An 18,304-nucleotide genomic window follows, 5' to 3' on the forward strand; every position below is an offset into this window, starting at 1 on the left:
GTAACCTGCTGCTTTTGCCATTGTAATTTCTGACTACGGCATAAGATCCTTGGAATTACCTTGCCCACCTATCTTACGTTGGTTGGCACCTCGTTTGGCACCACAGTTCATTGAGGCTTTGAGACGTGCCTTCAGCCTCGATGGATGTGTTTCACCTTTTGCCGGCACCTGAACAGAACATGCAACAGGTAAGTGTGCACAGAAGCACATCACTGACAGCACAGAATTTTCCACCGTATTTCTCAGGGCAAATTGCATCAAATTATGTGAATTACCGTTTTATTTCAGCTGAAATGAAAAATGCCCCATCATTCCCCCCAAAAATGTAATCTGTTTTTAAACTTTTAATTTAAAATTTAAATTTTAAACTACAAAATCGTGTTTACAACACAGATGTGCGGACCAGAGCGCACCGTGACTTTATTCAAAGTTCTTCCCTCCTATGGCCTGCCAACAAACCCGACAAGGCCTTTGGCATCACTTACTCAAAATGCAAAGTACCGCCAGTAATTAGCGCTCTCTTCATTTGCCTTTTTACTACGAACAGTGCGGGAAGATGCCACGGTGGCCGGGGCAGGCTGAGCGCCGCAGCGGGCCCGCAGCGCTGCCGGCCTGCGGTTCTGCAGCTGGGTAACGCCTGTATGGAAAAGTGAGGAACCGCAGCTGTGTTCTGGAAGATGTGAAGCAACGATAAACAGGTGGCTTCACCGGGAGGCACTTCTGACCGGCATCTCCCTTTTCGCTCCCACCCCAGCCAGCGGGCAAGCTGGTGAAGACCGATTTGTGTTGTTAATTACGAAGTGTTTAGCTCCGTAACCACAACGCCGCCGCAGCGGAGGCAGCAAAGGGCGCTCGCTCCCCAGCCCCGGCGCGGCCGCCCTGCCGGCGGGGCGGGCGGAGGGTGCCGGAGCCGCCCCGCCGCTCTCACGCACCCGAGCGCCGCCTGCCCCGGCCGCGCACCTCCCCAGCCCGCCCCCGCGCAGAACCAAACCCCGGGGCGGGCCGGGCCGGGGCGGGCCGGGCGGGCAGGTGCGGGGCAGCCGCGCGCCGGCGGTGAGCGCGGGGGTCGCCCCGGCTGCGGGGCCGGGGCCGGGGCGGGGGCGGGGGGCGGCCGCGCAGCAGGGCGGCCAGGCCGCGGCGGGAGGGGGCGCGCAGCCCTGCCGGGGCAGGGCCGGCGGGGAGGGGACCGCAGCCGCAGGGAGGCGGGAGTCACCCCCTACCCCGGGCCGCGGCGGCGGGCGGCGGGCTGGGTCCGGCCGGCCGGCGGTGGGCGCTGCCCTCCCGAGGCCTGTGAAAGAAATGGTGTGGTCTGAAAGCGGGATGAAAATCAAGGCCGGTAGCCCCCAGGGCCGTGCTTTTCTGTGCGGTCGCTAGTCTGCTGTTAAATGACAGCGTACGTCCTGTGATCCGGGCCGCAGGGCACTGGAAAATGGATCCTTTCCTTTCCAAGGTTGTAGCACACCAGCTTTTTCCGTACTTTTTCTTCAGCTAATACCACCTTGCTATGAGAACAGAGTACTCCATAGCCATTGCCGCAACATACCTGTGTGTACACAAAATGTGTGTTACTAAACCTTTTTAAAAACCGAGGTGGAAGCTGAAGACTCTGGAACGCAACAGCAGGTGTGTAGGAGCTAGCAGAAGTTACTTGCTTTCATCCTACTAGTACGAAGACAGCAGCTATCACAAGACTAGTAAGGTATTTTGTACCTGCACAAAATAACAACGTGAAAGAAATAGTTGTTTGAAAGCCAGGCTCTTTTTTTAGTCGGCATCTGAGTGTCTTGAGGGGCCAGTAACATAATGTATTTCTGCGTTTTTTTAACAGAAGAGGGGTGTTTGTGCCTGAAAAATCATGTTCAACTTCAAAAGCATCCTGAAGATACTACAGTTCCTGAAGTCACTACTTTTTTTAATTTTTGAGAATTTAATCTTATTCATAGTTCCTTCATGCAAAAAAACTTTTGCTGGGGAAATAGTGCTTATTACTGGCTCTGCAAATGGGATTGGAAGGCATGTTGCCTTAAATTTTGCTCCTTTGGGAGCAACCTTGGTTCTTTGGGACGTTGATGACGAAGGTAACAAAGAAACAAGCAGATTAGCCCAAAAAATTGGAGCTAAGAGAGTGTTTCCTTACCACTGTGACTGTACCAATAAGGAGGAGGTCTATGAACAGGCAGACAAGGTAAGATACAGCTTCTGGCTTCTGATTTGGCTTCTTGCTTCTGATTTTTTGCTTCTTTTGCATAGCAAATGCTATTGAATTTTATTATTTTTTTTAAGATATTGCACTGTTCACTAAGGGAAGGAAGTACTCATGTAGGGCAATGACCTCATTTTGACAAGTAGCTTCTAGATGGAACTTAAACTATGTTTGCAATAAAGTGACTGGGGTTTAATCTGTTCTGTCAAGCTGTATCCATTTCCAGTCTCCATTGTGAGATGGTTACTTCTTTTAGAAGGAGTATGATGAAACATGCAGCAGAGGTTAGCTCCATGATATTAGCTTATTTAATCTTTAATATTTTTTTAAGATACCAATAAATAAATAAATACCCAACCTAAAAAACATCAGCGGATATTGGGGTGGTAGGGGTGTCTTTTTTTTCTTTGTCTGTTTGTTTAGAAAATTGTAATTCCGTAAGGGCCATGTGGGGTGTAATGCTTTCAGAAATATCATTGGGACATGGCTGCTCTCCAGTCAAATTGATGGCTCTGCTTCAGTTTATGTTTTGGTTAATCCAGCTGGAAAGTAAGGTAGAGAAGGATTCCATTTTAAATTGCATTCTTGTGTTGTGCTGACCTATGCTTTGTAAACTTTATTTTTTAATCGTTATTATCAGAATCCAGAACTGGACATTAATCTAACATGATTAATTTTTACTTGTCCTTAAACTACAAACTGCCTGAAAATATTTCCCAGTATAACCTGATTTATAATCCAGTTAGCCACTCTGCCATTTTATCCAAGGATAAATTCCTTTTCTGCTAAGTACATATACTGAGAATTTATATATGTGACTCTCAAGTCACATCTTTGACGTTCTGTGTCCACAGGCATACGACAGAGAAATTAGCTAAAATGTTTACGTGAATGTTGATAGATGGTTTTGAAATAGCCTTGAAATGTAATATTCATTTTCTAAGAGTTATCAGGAGGCCTCTTTGCATTGTGGTTGTTGCTTTTACTTTTAACCAAAACAGTTTAATTCTTTCTGAAGACAACTATGAAAGTTTGAAATAGATTTTTTTTTTCCTCAAGAAATATTCCTGATGAAAAGTATTCCTAAAGGGTAAGTTAGATTCAGGATCTGTAAGTATCTGGAACTGCAATTCTCATGCTTGCAGTCAGCAAGGTATTATTTTACCCATACTTGTTAGCAGCATTTGGGGCACAGCCAACTAAGTGCACAGAAGAAAATTCCACTTGAGGCCGTTGGTGCTAGATGTTAAGAACCACAAGTGATATCATAGTAGTACTTGGACAGTGGTGGCAAGGATATATTGCACCATAATAGTATGTCTGCAGAGATGAGCAAGGTATTCGGTGTCCTGGCCTGTGCTGACCCAATACTCAGTGCTCAAGGAGGATGATTTTTGCCAAGCACTTGGGCAGTACAGATGATGTGATCCCTGTGTAAGGCACTGATTACAACTCCTACAATTTTGGAGTGGAATTCTCAGTAACTTCAACAATAGTAATATCTGTTACCACTTCCCAGCAAGATGAAAAATCAGTCAAAGCAACTTATGGTCTGTACTTCAAATACGACACTTGATCTTTATTTGGAATGATACTATAAATCGAACAGCAGTTCTTCTAGAATCCCCTTTTTGCAAGGATGAAACTCACTTTAGAATTGACTGAGATCAAATCTCTTTTAAAAATAACATTTGAAATTGGCATTAAATCCCTCTTCCCATAAATGCTATCTGCTTCTTGCAAAGATATGCAACAAAATTATTAGTTTAAGCTTATGTAAGTAATTTCTCTGTTGGAGTTTTCTGTTGATGCTGAATATTTTGAAATTATTTGTTTGTTCTTAGTTTAACAGTCTCAAAATGTTTGTTTTGTGCACTCAAGTAATTCTCAGTCTCCAAACACATTAACCAGATCAGCCACAGGGCTCCAGCCTGCAGAATCTGCTGTGCCAATATCAGCAAAGAGTATCCTGAAGTGGGCAGACTGACCTACAAGCAGAAACTCAGAGCGCTGTTTAAAATTCAGGAATTGCTGTTAAGGTGTTAAAATACTGTTAAGAATACCAACACCTTTGTAGATATTTGCATGAATTGGACAGCCATAATGCAGCCAGGTTTTTTTTTTAGATCAAGTTTTTCAGCTAGGGGTCTCTTCTGCTCATGGAAATACCTGCAGCTTTTTGACTGGTAATATGAAAACTCTTGATCTTGGGCACAGAAGATAAAGCAAGAGCAGAAAAGTTAAATTAATTGCTTTTATTTGGTATATTCACTGCAGGAAAAAAAAAAGGTATTTTCCATTAATGGAACCTTACTTTCTAGGAAGGAAATGAGATCATCAAAGTGCCTAAAGAAGAGGTTTTAGAATAAACTGGTGAGCAGCAACGAATTTTCAGGGTCAGGCAGTCTCCACCTGGGAATTCTGAAGGAAATCAGATAGGGGTCTGATGAGCCAGAAATCCGTGGGGGTTGTTTTGCTATAACAAGTGTCCAAGGAATGATGTAAAGTAAAACATGCCAGTTTTAAAGAGCGCTTGAGAGGACCCAAAGAAACTACAAACCTGTCTTATAGAAAATTGGTAGAAATGACAATAAATAGAAGAATTAATAGACATCTGAAGAAATACATAACAAAGAATAATCAGCTTGACTTTTTGTAAATGGAAGTCACGCTTCCCACATTTTTGGGGTAGTGAGTAAACATGTCAAATGAAGCCAGGTTAAATAAAATGCCGCCATTGCGGAAACTATGTTGTAAAGAAAAAAAGAGGATCATCATATGGACTGACATGGCAGTTAGAAAGGTACGAGTGGGGAGAAAGTACAGATCTGTCCTACAAAGGAAGAGTTGGGTGTTCCTGCCATACTCAGCAGTGTCTGGATTTGCATTCATTTGGGCAGGTGGAAAGGTGCTAGTATCTGAGCCCTGCTTGCCTATTATAAGATATGTGTCTAGGACACAGCTGGAGGAGTACCAAGTCTTCACTGAATGCTGAGGTTCCCAGAGGGAGCCAAAGGAGTTCAGCTGTTGGGGAGTCAGATCCAAGTACCTGTTCCCAAATTGCCAGACCGTAGCATATCTGGGATTTTTATGTTTTTGTAGTCTTTACACAATTTTTGAGACACCAAATAACTGCCTGTAGCACAAAAAACCTCTGTGGTGAGCCTGATTCTTAATACTATAAGTAAATCTTGGCATCTGCTTTGATATAAATCCAAGTATAATCCAAGGAATCAAATCTTTTTATAACAAATCCAAATTGAGCTAATGGTGATTTTGGCCTTCTCTCCAAGTGGTATTGTCTATTTCATGGTACATGCTTCTGTGCTCAAAGGATTGGTATCTCCCAAAGATCTGTGCTGAATTCTCTTTTGTTCAGTAGAAAAGATCTGGAAAAGGGGTTGAACAGGCTTGGCTGAGGAGTACAGATTCTCACAATACCAGAAAGAGGCGACAAGAAATGTTCAGGTTGCAATTAAAGCATGCTCACAGTGCACACTAAAGCTTTGTACCTCATTATCTTAGGTTCCTGTGGAAATCAAAAGTATTCTGGAGTTCAGGAAGCAATTAGACAAATTCTTGAGGGGGGAAATCATGGGAATATATTAAATACAAAGGTCTAGATACCTTATCTCTCTCAGGAAGATCCTGCACTGCAGAGTCTGAAAAGCTGAGGCGTACACTGGAGGAGACTTTAGTCCTGATCCTTTTTTCACTGCTTTGTGCCATGAGACAAGGGCTATGGGGATAGATGGACCTTTGAGCTGATGCAGTACAACAGTTCTTAGGTATTTACATTTCTAGTAGATATATAAATACTTGCAAATATCACTAAAAGTTTTCATAAACAAAGCACAAGAGGCAAGGATGCCTTCTAAAGCTTCCTGTTTATCCCTTTTTTATTCAGGTTAGAAAGGAAGTTGGGGATGTTACTATTCTAATCAATAATGCTGGCATACTGCTTGGGAAAAAGTTCTGTGACGTTCCAGATGAAGATTTTGAAAAGTCCTTAAAAGTCAACTTCTTCTCTCAAGTCTGGGTAAAGTACTTTTTTCTCTCCTGGGTGACCAAAAGTCAGGCAAGTATTTTAGTGTAATGCAAGTAAAATACAGGCAAGTATTTTAGTGTGAAAATCCCCATGGTGGCACCTACCTGGGGAACCCAATTTGGAATAGGGATGGGAAGGGCCTTGAATGGGGGAAGATAAGTATTTTTGATCATCCTGTAATTGGAGGCACACCAAATTCACAGGCCCCTCTGTATGTCTCAGTAATATTAACACAGACCTGCTTGAGCACTCTGGTAAATCAAAATTTTGTGCAGCTGTGTCATCCAACATGCTGTGGCTGTCACAGCTGTGGCTGAAGTTAGTGCTGACGTGATGGCATGTGACTTTCCTGCTCCTGGTGTCTGCTGGCACCAGAAGGCTTTGTCTAATAGACTTGTAGCATTCAGGGAGGTACAACCAGTGCTGGACTTGACAATGTTAGGTTTATGGTTGGACTCCATGATCTTAAAGGCCTTTTCCAACCTAAATGGTTCTATGATTCTGTGCTGCGTGTCCTAGTCACCATCTGCTTAATGTACATAGAAAACTAATCTTGATAGTATTATCTTTGTTGTGGTTTGTTTTCATACCTCTAAAGGAATTTGCTGTTATTTAGGGTCTCGGTTGACCTTTAGAAGGTTTTGCTGTGAGGGAGTGTTACTCTTGCCCCCTCTAGCATTTGTGTTTTATATGCCTGAGTGAGTAGCCTGCATCAGGGAAAAATGTAGCTAAATGGCATTTCTCAACAGAAAATCATTGCAGATGGAAGTCCTCTAATAATTTTCCAGCCCACAGTGCATCATTCTTCCAAATACTTAAGGTAAAGGGACTGAAAGAAATGTTCTACCTGACAGGTCTGAAGAGACATATGGCAGGACAGTGACCATGGGTCCTCAACCAAAAAAACATGTAGTAGGCACACACATCTGGAGTCAAATAGACATTGCAGGACATCTCAGCTACTGACAAAAAATTGTTACTGCTCTTGTCTTTTGGGAGTATTTTTTGTTTGTTTGTTTGTTTTTATCTTCCCCCTCATAAAACTCTAGTGTCCTCCTATATAATTAGCATCACCCACAGTGGTGGTCTGGGGTGCCCGGAGTTGTCAGGCAGTTTGGTGTGTAGCAGCTGGGGCTGGTAGACAGCTGAGCTCCCCTTGATGTGTTGACTTCTGGCTCCCTCTTGTGTACCAAATCTTTGGTAGTAGTCTCAGACAGACTGTGAGGAACCAGAAGGCAGAGAAAATAACAAACTTTGCTGCTTTTAGCACCATTATTTTAACGCTGGCAGATCTTCAGATAGAGGGCAGCCATTCAAGGAAATGGTCTCTCTCATTTCTAAATTCTTAGAGATAGAAGTTCAGCTGGGCCTCTTGTATATTGAAGACCTAGAAAGCAAATCAGGTTGTAAAGCCTAATTTGGAATGCAGTATTTTTAGCATGTCTTATTATGAAGGGTTGGGGTTTTTTTGTCTCTTAGACTTGCAAGGCCTTTCTTCCAGCCATGATGACCTGTAACCGTGGACACCTGGTTAGCATAGCCAGTGCAGCAGGATTGTTGGGACTGTACAGAATGTCAGGTTAGTATCATCAAGTGCCATTACAAATTAGATCTACATACAAACAACTTCTCTTGGAGATCTCTCGAATGCTTGGTTTAAGCAGTTTATACTGATGTATCGAACACTCAGGAAGAGCCTGCAGATACGAAAGGTGGTGGTGGTATGTTGAAGAGGATGATGGTGGCATGTTGCCTCAGTGGCAGAGGGAGCTCACTGCAGATTTTACTGTCTGACTGCAGCCTGTCTTACCTCCACAGAAGAAAGACAATACAGCTCATACATGTGCAGTGAGAGGGAGCCCCGCATACAGGTTGTCTAACACTTTCTCATGCCAGGTTTTTTGCAGATGAATGTTCAGAGTTCTGAGACATACGTGGGTTACGCCTGGAACTATACGTTTAGTTGGAAAATGGTTTACAGGTTCAGTAGGCATTTTTGCAGAGTTTTCCTCAAAATTAATTTGGATGAACTGTGTTTTAAGCTATTTAACAGCTCCATATTCTCGGCTGTTTCCCTCAGGAGAGCTTTCTGCTACAGTCCTGACTATTTCATCAGCCTGGGTCTGCTGCCCAGTCTCTCCTCAAGGCTCTCTGACATCTTGATCATATCTCTTAGGTCACCCTATGAGAACGTGAACTTCAGTGTAATAAGTGTCTCATGTTTCTTCTGCTGACTGATGGTGCTACTGTAGTGTTATTTGCCACCTGTTATCGTTGGGTCAGTTTCTATATTGATAATAGGTCACATCCAGCTTTCATCATTTATCTGTAAGGCTTATGAAAGTGGACCTGCATTTATAACTTTTTACACTGAAGCTATGCATTATGTATGGTTCCATCATCCACTGTGGTTGAATCCCTGAAGAATAACAAACTGTCTCTGATGTCAGTTTTTGAAGTTACTGTTTTACCAAAATTGGATTTTGTTGTATCTAACTGTTTTCACACACATTTGAAAAAGCCTTAGGAAACGACATGTAAATTTCTGTATTAAAATAAGGTTCTTACAGTTGCAAAATTATAGAATATTTGGGTTGGAAGGAATCACTGGAGGTTATTTGGTCCAACCCCCCCCCAAATAAAAGCAGACACAACTTAGATCAGGTTGAACAGGGCCTTGTGAGGGCAATTTTTTATTATCTCCAAGGTCAGAGTTCCATATGTTCAGCAATAAAATTTAGACAAGATTCAGTCTTCCCAGGCAAATAAAATGATACTGTAGTTGCAGGGCAAATCAAAAGAAGTAATAGGTTAAAGCAGCATTTATAAGTAGGATATTTAGATTTTAGCACCAGAAATAGTTCTTACTGAAATGTAACCTGTAATATTAAAGGGTGAAGATGTTCTGAAATCCAGGAAGGCCTGGCTTGCATATGAGTATCTGGAAATGTACATGAAATGTTGAATAAGCTCATCTTCCTATATCTCTCTATAGTGCACTCAAAAAAAAATGTCCTCTGGAAAGCATTAATCTTATCCTCAGAAAACTGTGCATCAGTCATGGGAAGAGCCATTAACCCTCAGAGTTAGCATCACCAATATGCACAGCATCCTTAAAATACTAATTACAAGACTTCTACTTACATAATTAGGTAATTTGAGGGCTTAAATATTATTACAAAGCATTGATTTCTGTATATAACACTGGGATGCTTGTGACATACTTTGGCTATTTCTTCTTTCTTCACTTTTCAGATTATGCTGCAAGTAAGTGTGCAATCATTGGAATGATGGAAGCCATAGCTTCGGAACTGTATCATGCAGGAAAACAAGGCGTTAAAACCACAATCATTTGCCCTTATTTTACTAATACTAAATTAGCTAAAGGTTTTCAATGCCAGTAAGTAAAACTATTTCATATGTAAAAAAGAATCACTACTCACTAGATATGCCATATTCAGTCTCTAGCTATTATAAGGTTGATTTGCTTTTCAATTCAGTATTTTTGCCCTATTGGCACATACAACTGTGTCTCAACATAAGAAATCCAAGTGTTGTGTACAATTAATGACTGACGTGCAACAGGGACTGTATAATCTCACAATCAAGGAACAGTTAGGGATGCACAGCATTTTTTAAGGCAACCTTATTTGTTAGCAGAATGGGCACTGACTGTTGAGATTCTGTGCCCTAAGAAATTTTGGCACTGTGATTACAGTTATGGCTCTCAGGATACCCCATGACGTGTCCCACTATCTGTATCAGCAGGTACTATACTTCTCTGAGTGAGTATAGCTGTGGTGGTAGTACTGGGTGAGTGGCTGTATGTCTGTAGTGATGGGAGAGGTGGCAGGCACTCTATTAGTCAATACAGTACCCGTGATCTTGTTTTTTCAGTGCTCTGCTCCTGCTTCCACCATTCATCATCCTGTAGTAGCATATATTATGTAGAGCACAGCATTCCTCCTGGCTGGAAACAGGCCTGGTCCTGGTCTGTTTAGCTGCTGCCTCAACATCTACAGTAGAAAAGGAGGTGGTGTGCAAAGGGCATCACTACTGTGCATAGAACAGCATATAGTAGGGCTTAGCTTGGTAGTTTTCAATGCTGCAGTCACTGTGGGCATGAACTTCATTAGGGTTGGAGCAGGGCTTGCACAAGTCATTAGAATTCACATCACCAAAGCGTTTTCAATTTATTTTGATGATAGCAGGAACAGAGAGAACTGGAGACTCCTTTTGAAGGCTACTTGAGGGGAAGGGGAAAAATTCTTAAATTATTTAATTAAATTATTTCTGTGTTGGAATACATCTCAAAAGTAGTTTTATAATTTCATAATACTTCATTTCTTATTTCACCAGAAACCCACTGCTTCTTCCTGTTTATGATGTAGAGGGTGCAGCCGGCAAGATCATGGATGCAATTCAAAAGGAAAAGTTTTATCTAATCATGCCTCTGACTCTACACTTTCTTGCTTTCAAAATGTAAGAATGTGACTCATCTTCTAGCATTGCCTTCTTTCCTTTGCCATATGTCTGCAAAATCAGCAGGAAAGTTTAGTAAAAGCAATTCTTTAGTTAGTATTCCTGCAGCCAGTCCAGTTATATGCCAAATTATGAAGAAAAAGAGGTTGTTATTTTTAATAATCTAGGTGAAAAGCATTCCTCTGTCCACTTCTGTCTCTAATATACATCTTAAGATATAGTTATGGGGATAGAAATTTCAAACGTTTTCCTGTGGTGGTATACTGGGAGCAATGCCTGGGCTAGAACTGTCTGCTGCCAGTAACTGCCTTCACCACTGGCTGGGCTTTCACAGAATGGCTTGGTCTGTCATTTGTTCCCCCCATTTATAACATGGGAGCACCAAATGTGTTATTGCCAGACATTAGAAGTATTGAGCACATATAACAAATTTATCATTTGTTTATTTATACATTTTTCTAAAAAAACATAAGGCTAACTTGGTGTTTGTCTTATCAGTCTCATTCCTAGAAAAATGATACTACTCTTCGAATCTTGCTTTAAGATCACCAACAGCTTGGATAAAGCCTTTGGTCGGAAGGAAAATGCTTGAAACCTTTCAGTCAAAATATTCTGAAGACCTCAAGTGCCATCTAATTGAAAATTTTCAGTAAAAATTAATTCAGAATCATTCATTGACAGAAGATTTGCTTCTTGTATGATATCTGACATTGCTGAGCATGCAATTTAATTCTTCATAACTGTCTTTTAATCACTGATTTATAGCCACAGCCTGCTCTCTCACTTTATGATGACATGCTGCTTTTATCTGAGCTCTCAATAAAAGTCTGTATGACCTGGCAGGGATGTTTGACTTAATTTCATACTCTGAATTCTCAATTTCTAAGCAAAATCTCAAAGCATGGGAAAAACACACTACTGTTCATGCAGAAAGAAAAAAAACACAAAGCATTTAACATATTTCCCTTTCAGTGTCAAAACAGCACTGCAGTTCACACAAAGCCAAAATGAAGAAAGGCACTGTGGATGATGTGCTCTGGCTGACGAGCTGCACAGGGAGCCTGTGTCCTGAAGAGGAGTGAACTGCAATGAGTGCTGATAAAGTGCAGTGCTGTGGTGCTTACCGTGCTTCTCATTAGTCACAGTGCACTTTTCTAAACACAGTTCTACAGGGGATATGTGCCTTGGTTTTAGTCCATGGCTAGAGGCTGATACTGGATCATTTATCAAAGGTTGTGGCTTAGAAAGAATGTTTTGTAAAACTGTGGTGGTGGCAAAAAAGTAATGTGCCTACTCAGAACGGAAAGGTGATGAAGCCCCCACAACCAGAGGAAGCAGACAGGAAAAAATCCGTTATAGAAATCACCCATTTATAAACATAGGTTCTGCGGCAGCTACATGTTGAACACTGATGAAGTCCACAGGCATCTGACTCCCTTCTCTGACCCTGTCGGCTCCTATGCAGCTTTGAAGTACCCTGCTGAGGCCAGATAATTGGGTTCAAGACGTTGTGTCCCAGGTTAGGTCCCTGAAGTCAGCAGCTGAATCTGGACCTGCAAACTGGTCCACACAGTTCTAAAGGTTCAGTAACTTTAGTAAAATTACTTAGAAAATAATTGACTTAAGAGTATTGTGAGGAATCTGTGCAAGAAATCTTTGGCAATTTTCAGAGTAATTTCTGAAAAATCATTAAAATTCAAAATTACATAGGTGTTATGTTAAGTGACCGAGCAACAACTTCCCATGGACTGTATGGCTTTCAGAGACTGAAATTTCAATGAGGTGTCTGTTGAAACATAACTCTGCTGTAAATCATGGGAAAAAGAGGACAGACAGGAGGAATACCTCATGTGTTCTTGGCCAGTTATGAGCTAGCTCTTGGGCAAAATCTCATATTTGGAGAGAAGTCACAGCCATGTCCTTCAGCTGTCTTTGAATGAAATAACAACCTAAAGGTCTTAAAGGAAAAAACTCCCCAAGAGCAGAAGTTCAAAGATTAGCTAAGCAAAAGTATTGCCTGGTACTTAAATGATAAAAATCAATCCTCATGCAAATTTTCAGAAAATGCTAACGTAAACCATTCATAATTTGCTTAATTTAAAAATAAATAAATTGTAGACCAGAATAAGGAATCTACAAAGCATGGTTTTTAAAACTCCACTGTAAGGAATTCAAGAGAACCTTGAACGGTCATCTATTGCCCACATTTGTCACCGTATTTCTACTGCACTTAATTAACCCCATACTTACAAGCTCCCTTCCAGCTACAAATGCCTATTGAGTGCACAGTCCAACTAAGAACCTATTTTTTCAAATCTCAGTGTTTTCAAAGTAAACATACATTCAGTAAATTTTTTCATGTACCCTATAGATATTACGGGGAAAATTTTAGGTGATAGAAGGAGAAACCTATCTGAAGTTTGGCTCTTTAGAAAGCAATGTTTATTGATTTATACTCTGAAAAACTCTCTAGGTGATCAGTAATTGAAATATGTTTTTTCTCCTACTAATGAGACAGGAACAAAGTCTAAATTGTTTCCCTGCAAATAACGATCATTTTCTCAACTGCAAGCAAATATATTGAGTTTTGGGATTTCCTTATTCCACATGAACATTGCAATTTGATCTATGATTGGTTTTAAGAATGGTTACAGGAGACTACAAACTGCCATGACATTATATTTGTGAATGTATTTAGGGCCTGAATATGCTTAATACATAATTTCATTGCTTGCAATGCAGAGCTTATGAACAGGGCTTCCAAGGTGAGAGTCCTATATTTCAAAATTCTTTGTAAAATGAGGCTCACATTTGAAGTAGTTACCTTTTAGTCACATTAGGATTTGGTGGACTAGCCATCATTAAAAGTCCAGTATGTCAGGATTAAGTATTTGTATCCAAAGAGCGCATTGTAAGGGCTCTCCTTTCAGTACCACTGTTTGCCACCCCCACCCCCCCCACCCCCCGCAGTTTCTTTAACTAAAATTTGTCAACCTTACCACCAACATTTGAGGTTGCTAAGTTTACCATCTATATACACAGGACATGAAAACTTTAATAATAATATAAAGGAAATAACGCTGTGTTTTCTAAGCCATGTTTCACCTACTCTGCATAGCCACCTTGCAAAGCCTTACTCTGTATTGCTGCAATCTCTGCCAGGGGTACTCTTTGGCTCCGTTTTTTCCCTGGCTAATGTGCTTGTCTCAAGAAGGAATTTGTAAAGCTTATGCTTTCTAACTCTCATAGTGATCTGTTAGATCTTCTTATCAGCCTTAGAAATCAGTAACTCACTCTTTTTTATGAAAATACCAGGAAAAGATTTCATTTTTTATTTGTACAGAAAGAAGTGTGATGGATCCTGTAACAGAGTTCTAAACCTGTAAGCTAAGACCTTCCTAATAAAGTTCAGAAGACTCAATCAGATGCTGTTCCTTTTTTGTAATATAAAATTATTTTGTGTTTTGAAATATAATGTACCACTTAAGAAGCATCTCAGAGTTACTGACAACTCTCGAGAAACATGTACTTTCCTCCACTGAGGCTTTCATCTTATTTGGAATTCCGCCACACAAAAACAATGTTGCAAGAGAAATTCTCTTACCACTGAAGCTGAAAATGGGACTGCAAGGCAGTTTATCTTCATTCTTTCTCCTCTGGGAGTAGTCTTGGTTCTCTGGAAAATGGAAGAAAAAGCGACAAGTGGATTAGGCAGATTAGCCATGGGCTGAATCTACCTATGGTGCTGCATCGGTAGAGAGCTAATCTGTGATGTCGGATAAAAACCGGTTTCTTGCTCTTGTTTTATACCAAATAGCACAAAATACCTTTGCAGAGCATATTTTGCTTACAGAGGAAGTTGTGGAATTGGGTATCATATAAAGAACATTAATCATATTCAAATTATAAGCATTTCGAGGAGAGCAGCATTTGAATGATACTGAGTCACCTTGTAATCTAACAAAACTCTTTAAGCAAACTTCAGTGGCAACCACATGCAACTTTAGTTTCTCAGCAATTTCTGTACCCTCTTGGATATTTCACTCCGTAAGTGAGAGCTCAGGTGGTTTTGGTGGTATGTGGCACCCTGTGACTCCTTAACCCCCAGAGCATGAAGGGGAGAGAGAGGCTTACTGTAGGACAAGGTCCGCAGGCTGGCTGGCTCAGTGCAGCTTAGTTCTGCCCCGCAGCAAAGCTCCTTCTGGAGGAAGAGCATTTTTGCAGCATCTGCAGAAAGCAGAGAATACGGTGCTATGTACAATACACTGTACCATAGGCACCATTATGCAGTGGGCTTCTAGGCTCAGACCCAAAGGTCTGCACTGCCATAACCAAATCGGGATAACCATCCAAAACACACAGCTCTAGTGAAGACAGCCATTGCATGGAAATGGAGATATATTACATACATTTACATCCTGAGTTTTTTAGTTCATCTTTTACTTGAGAGATAAATGTTTCCACCCAATCAAATTCAATTTATATTCCTCATAAGTCATCATTGCAGTTTCTCATATATGCTCGAATTCTTCATTTGTGTACCTAAGCATGGAATAACAGCTTAGAGGCACCGAGGTGTAACTTGCAGAACGTAATAGAAACAAATGGACCTTCCCAGAAATTCTGATAGCTTGTTCTGTTTAATCACCTGAATTGGCATTATCCCATTAAATTATAAAACATTCCCGCAACAACCTCAGGCTTTCCAAATGCCCAATCATCCTCCAAGCCTGGAAAACTCATTATTTTATCTAACAAGTTTGTTTGGATCCCAGTTTTGAAGAGTGAAAACAATCTGAGAGAGTAAATTACTAGTACAAAGAGAAGACCAAAGGAAACAGATGGGAAAAGACAGCATAACACAGGGGCCAGCCTGAAGACCTTGATGTGCACGGTTTCCCTTGCACACCATCAAGGTACCAGTGCTTGCAAGAAACCCAGCAAAAGGTCTCGGGATACCACATAAGGACAATTAATTCCCATCAGATGCTCCCAGCCAGCACAAAGGCTACAGATGCATTTGCACACTGATCACAGAGCAGTACGCAGAAGTATTTGAATATGTTGTTCACTGTGGGGAAGATTTCCATTAATTTCACTTATTGTTGAAACACATGCTACAGGAATGTCACTTACTAGATACTAGGAGTTCCCAGTGTCACCTTATTCTCCTATTTTATTAATTAGTAATTCTGAAATTGGGGAACCCGTTGCAAATTGACCTATAGTGGGAGAAATAAAGGAAATTATTTTAGTAGGACAACTTTTAGAAAAAGACACTCTAAGATACCCAAAGGCATATTGAGGCTCATTTTATATTCTAGCCCACAGTGAAAAATGTATTTTCAACTTCTTAGCTTCTGCATGGAAAGGTGTTTAGTTCACAGTTCCCACAAGTAATAGAACAGACATGGAGCTGAAAGTCAGGAAATTCCCTGTTCCCCTGTCACTACCTTTGTCTTTGACCAAAAGGTTTAATCCCACTGTTTCAATATTCTTATTTGTACCCCAGGATACACAAAAAAATAATGGAAGTGGTATAAAGTATGTATAAATGTACTGTCCCTATTTTTCACTATTGCCGGTTGTGGATAAGGAGGCTTCATGCTTATAAAATTTTTCAGGCTCACTAGAAACAGAATCGTCATCTCTATTTATTTTTACACTCAAAAGTAATGCTGTTACTTTCTATATTATCTTGTTATTTTCAATACTTCATACAATTTTATGAGGTAGAAAGGCTTAAATCAATCCAAAGAACTGTTATTAACAGATCAAAATTCTACGTTGGTTACTGTTATAGATTTTTCTAGTTTCTTTCTTCAGTCAATACAATGCCTCTGTTCAATACTTCAGATACTTCAGGATGCCACAGGCTGCTAATAAGAAATTACTCTTTTAATGTGAAAAATAATGAATACAGGTATAATTGCCATTTACCATTGCACATAACTGTTGCTGAAGCCAAATAAATGATCAGGTGGACAGCCATTTCAATAACTAGTCTCAGCTAGCAGCACTGCCTGGGGTGGCAGTGATTTCAGTAGTTACGAGGCATTGCTCAATGCTTTCATAAACTCCATGCTTCCCAGGTGTTCACTGATCAAACGTCTTGTGTTGGTGGAAGTGGCATTCTACTAGTTGCTCTGTCACTTCCTCCACTGCTTCTTTCTCAGAAATGTGGTTAACAAATGAACACATTAATATTTCAAATATGCCTTTTGGATGCCATTTAAGTCACTGTTCACCTGATTTCTTATTGCTGTCTGGTTTAGATGAATCATACCCAGGAATGCCTTCTCTGTTGCATTGTCATTAAAGGGAGCCTAGGTAGCTTGTGTCTACAGGTATGCACAATGTGGATGTCTACTTTGAGTCAACGGAATTCCCCAGATAGCAGGGCAGTCCTCCTGTCTAATGGAGGGAAAAGTCAGGAATCTCAAATGGTATTTTTTTTCGCTGCGCTATTGTAGCAGCTCTTCACTTGAAGCACTGCTTGCCATCCCACCAAGCCACGGGCTGATAATTAAAGGCACTTCTTCATAAAATTGTCCTACACAACACATTTGCTGTTCCAATACCTGCATTTGTAATCTGGGAAGCATAAAAAAAATAGTGTAATAACATAACACATATGTAAATGTATTGTTTCTATTTTTCACTCGTGAGAGACAAAAAGTTGATGTAAGGACAGAAACTGTTACTTTATTCCTCTGTTTCTCGATTGCTTAGTCAAAAGACCCAAAATCTTAAAAAATCATTATTGAAAATTATCTTGTCACTTTTAGTATTTTTAAGTTGATAGCATTTTTAAACACATGTTTATGGCCTTACAAAAAATTTTTTTTATGTACAGGCAAATTATCAGTTCCATATGAAGAAATATTCAATAAATATCTTACACTGTTAATAATAATAACCGTTATTTACTTTTTACCAAACTCAGCTCCTTCAAGAAAAAACATTTATAAAGTAGCAGCAATGATGAGCTCAGTACAAACAACAGAGATGTTGACACATAAACAGAAAAAGCATCCAGGAATAAAATTCAAGTATCGTCCATTATCTAACCCATCTTACATGGTAATTAAGAACAACGCAAGTCTTGTGAAATGCTTCCATGTTCTAAGACACTAAGAGCTCTGTAGCTTTTCAGACGCCATCAGTGTTGCCTGTGGGTTCTGTCCAGGCATCTCCCTATATTGCAATTTTTAATTATTTTTTTTTCATTTTACTCTTCCTTTTGACTGTATGGTCAGCCAAGTTGCATATGCCTTGCTAAGGCTAGGCTTTCAGGGCGCTTTATCACCAGATGCATGTATCTAAAATAGGTGTTATGAATTTGGTTCTAGATCCTTTTGTTTTTCATTTTAGCAGGAAAGACCTAATATAATTTTCAGCTCAATCATAATATACTTTTATGTGCTTCTTCAGTTTTGGACATTATAGAAAGTATACAAGATTTGACCGTTTTATAAAGAATGATAAAAGAGATCTTAGTCTAGTGTTGAAAAAGAGCACATATATAATTAAAGCAAAGTACATATGTATGAAAGAGGGGGATAAATATG

The 18,304-nt window shown here is 40.3% G+C and overlaps 1 protein-coding gene across 1 annotated transcript; it reads left to right on the plus strand.

Annotated features, from left to right (window-relative positions):
- The first annotated feature begins 915 nt into the window (after positions 1-915).
- SDR16C5 (short chain dehydrogenase/reductase family 16C member 5) lies at positions 916-12,118 on the plus strand. Its single transcript, XM_055705329.1, has 7 exons — positions 916-1,053; positions 1,829-2,185; positions 6,111-6,242; positions 7,731-7,830; positions 9,507-9,651; positions 10,611-10,733; positions 11,232-12,118. Exons 2-7 carry the CDS (start codon positions 1,856-1,858, stop codon positions 11,323-11,325), a joined length of 924 nt encoding a protein of 307 aa, XP_055561304.1. The 5' UTR covers positions 916-1,053; positions 1,829-1,855; the 3' UTR covers positions 11,326-12,118.
- The last annotated feature ends 6,186 nt before the right edge of the window (positions 12,119-18,304 follow it).

This window comes from Falco cherrug, chromosome 3, assembly GCF_023634085.1.
Source record: "Falco cherrug isolate bFalChe1 chromosome 3, bFalChe1.pri, whole genome shotgun sequence".
NCBI classification, from domain to species: Eukaryota; Metazoa; Chordata; class Aves; order Falconiformes; family Falconidae; genus Falco; species Falco cherrug.

Coding starts and splice junctions, on each gene's coding strand:
- SDR16C5 (XM_055705329.1), top strand. CDS start 1,856: ATGTTCAACTTCAAAAGCATCCTGAAGATACTACAGTTCCTGAAGTCA. Junction 2,186..6,110: donor TCTATGAACAGGCAGACAAG/GTAAGATACAGC, acceptor TTTTTTATTCAG/GTTAGAAAGGAAGTTGGGGA. Junction 9,652..10,610: donor GCTAAAGGTTTTCAATGCCA/GTAAGTAAAACT, acceptor TTATTTCACCAG/AAACCCACTGCTTCTTCCTG.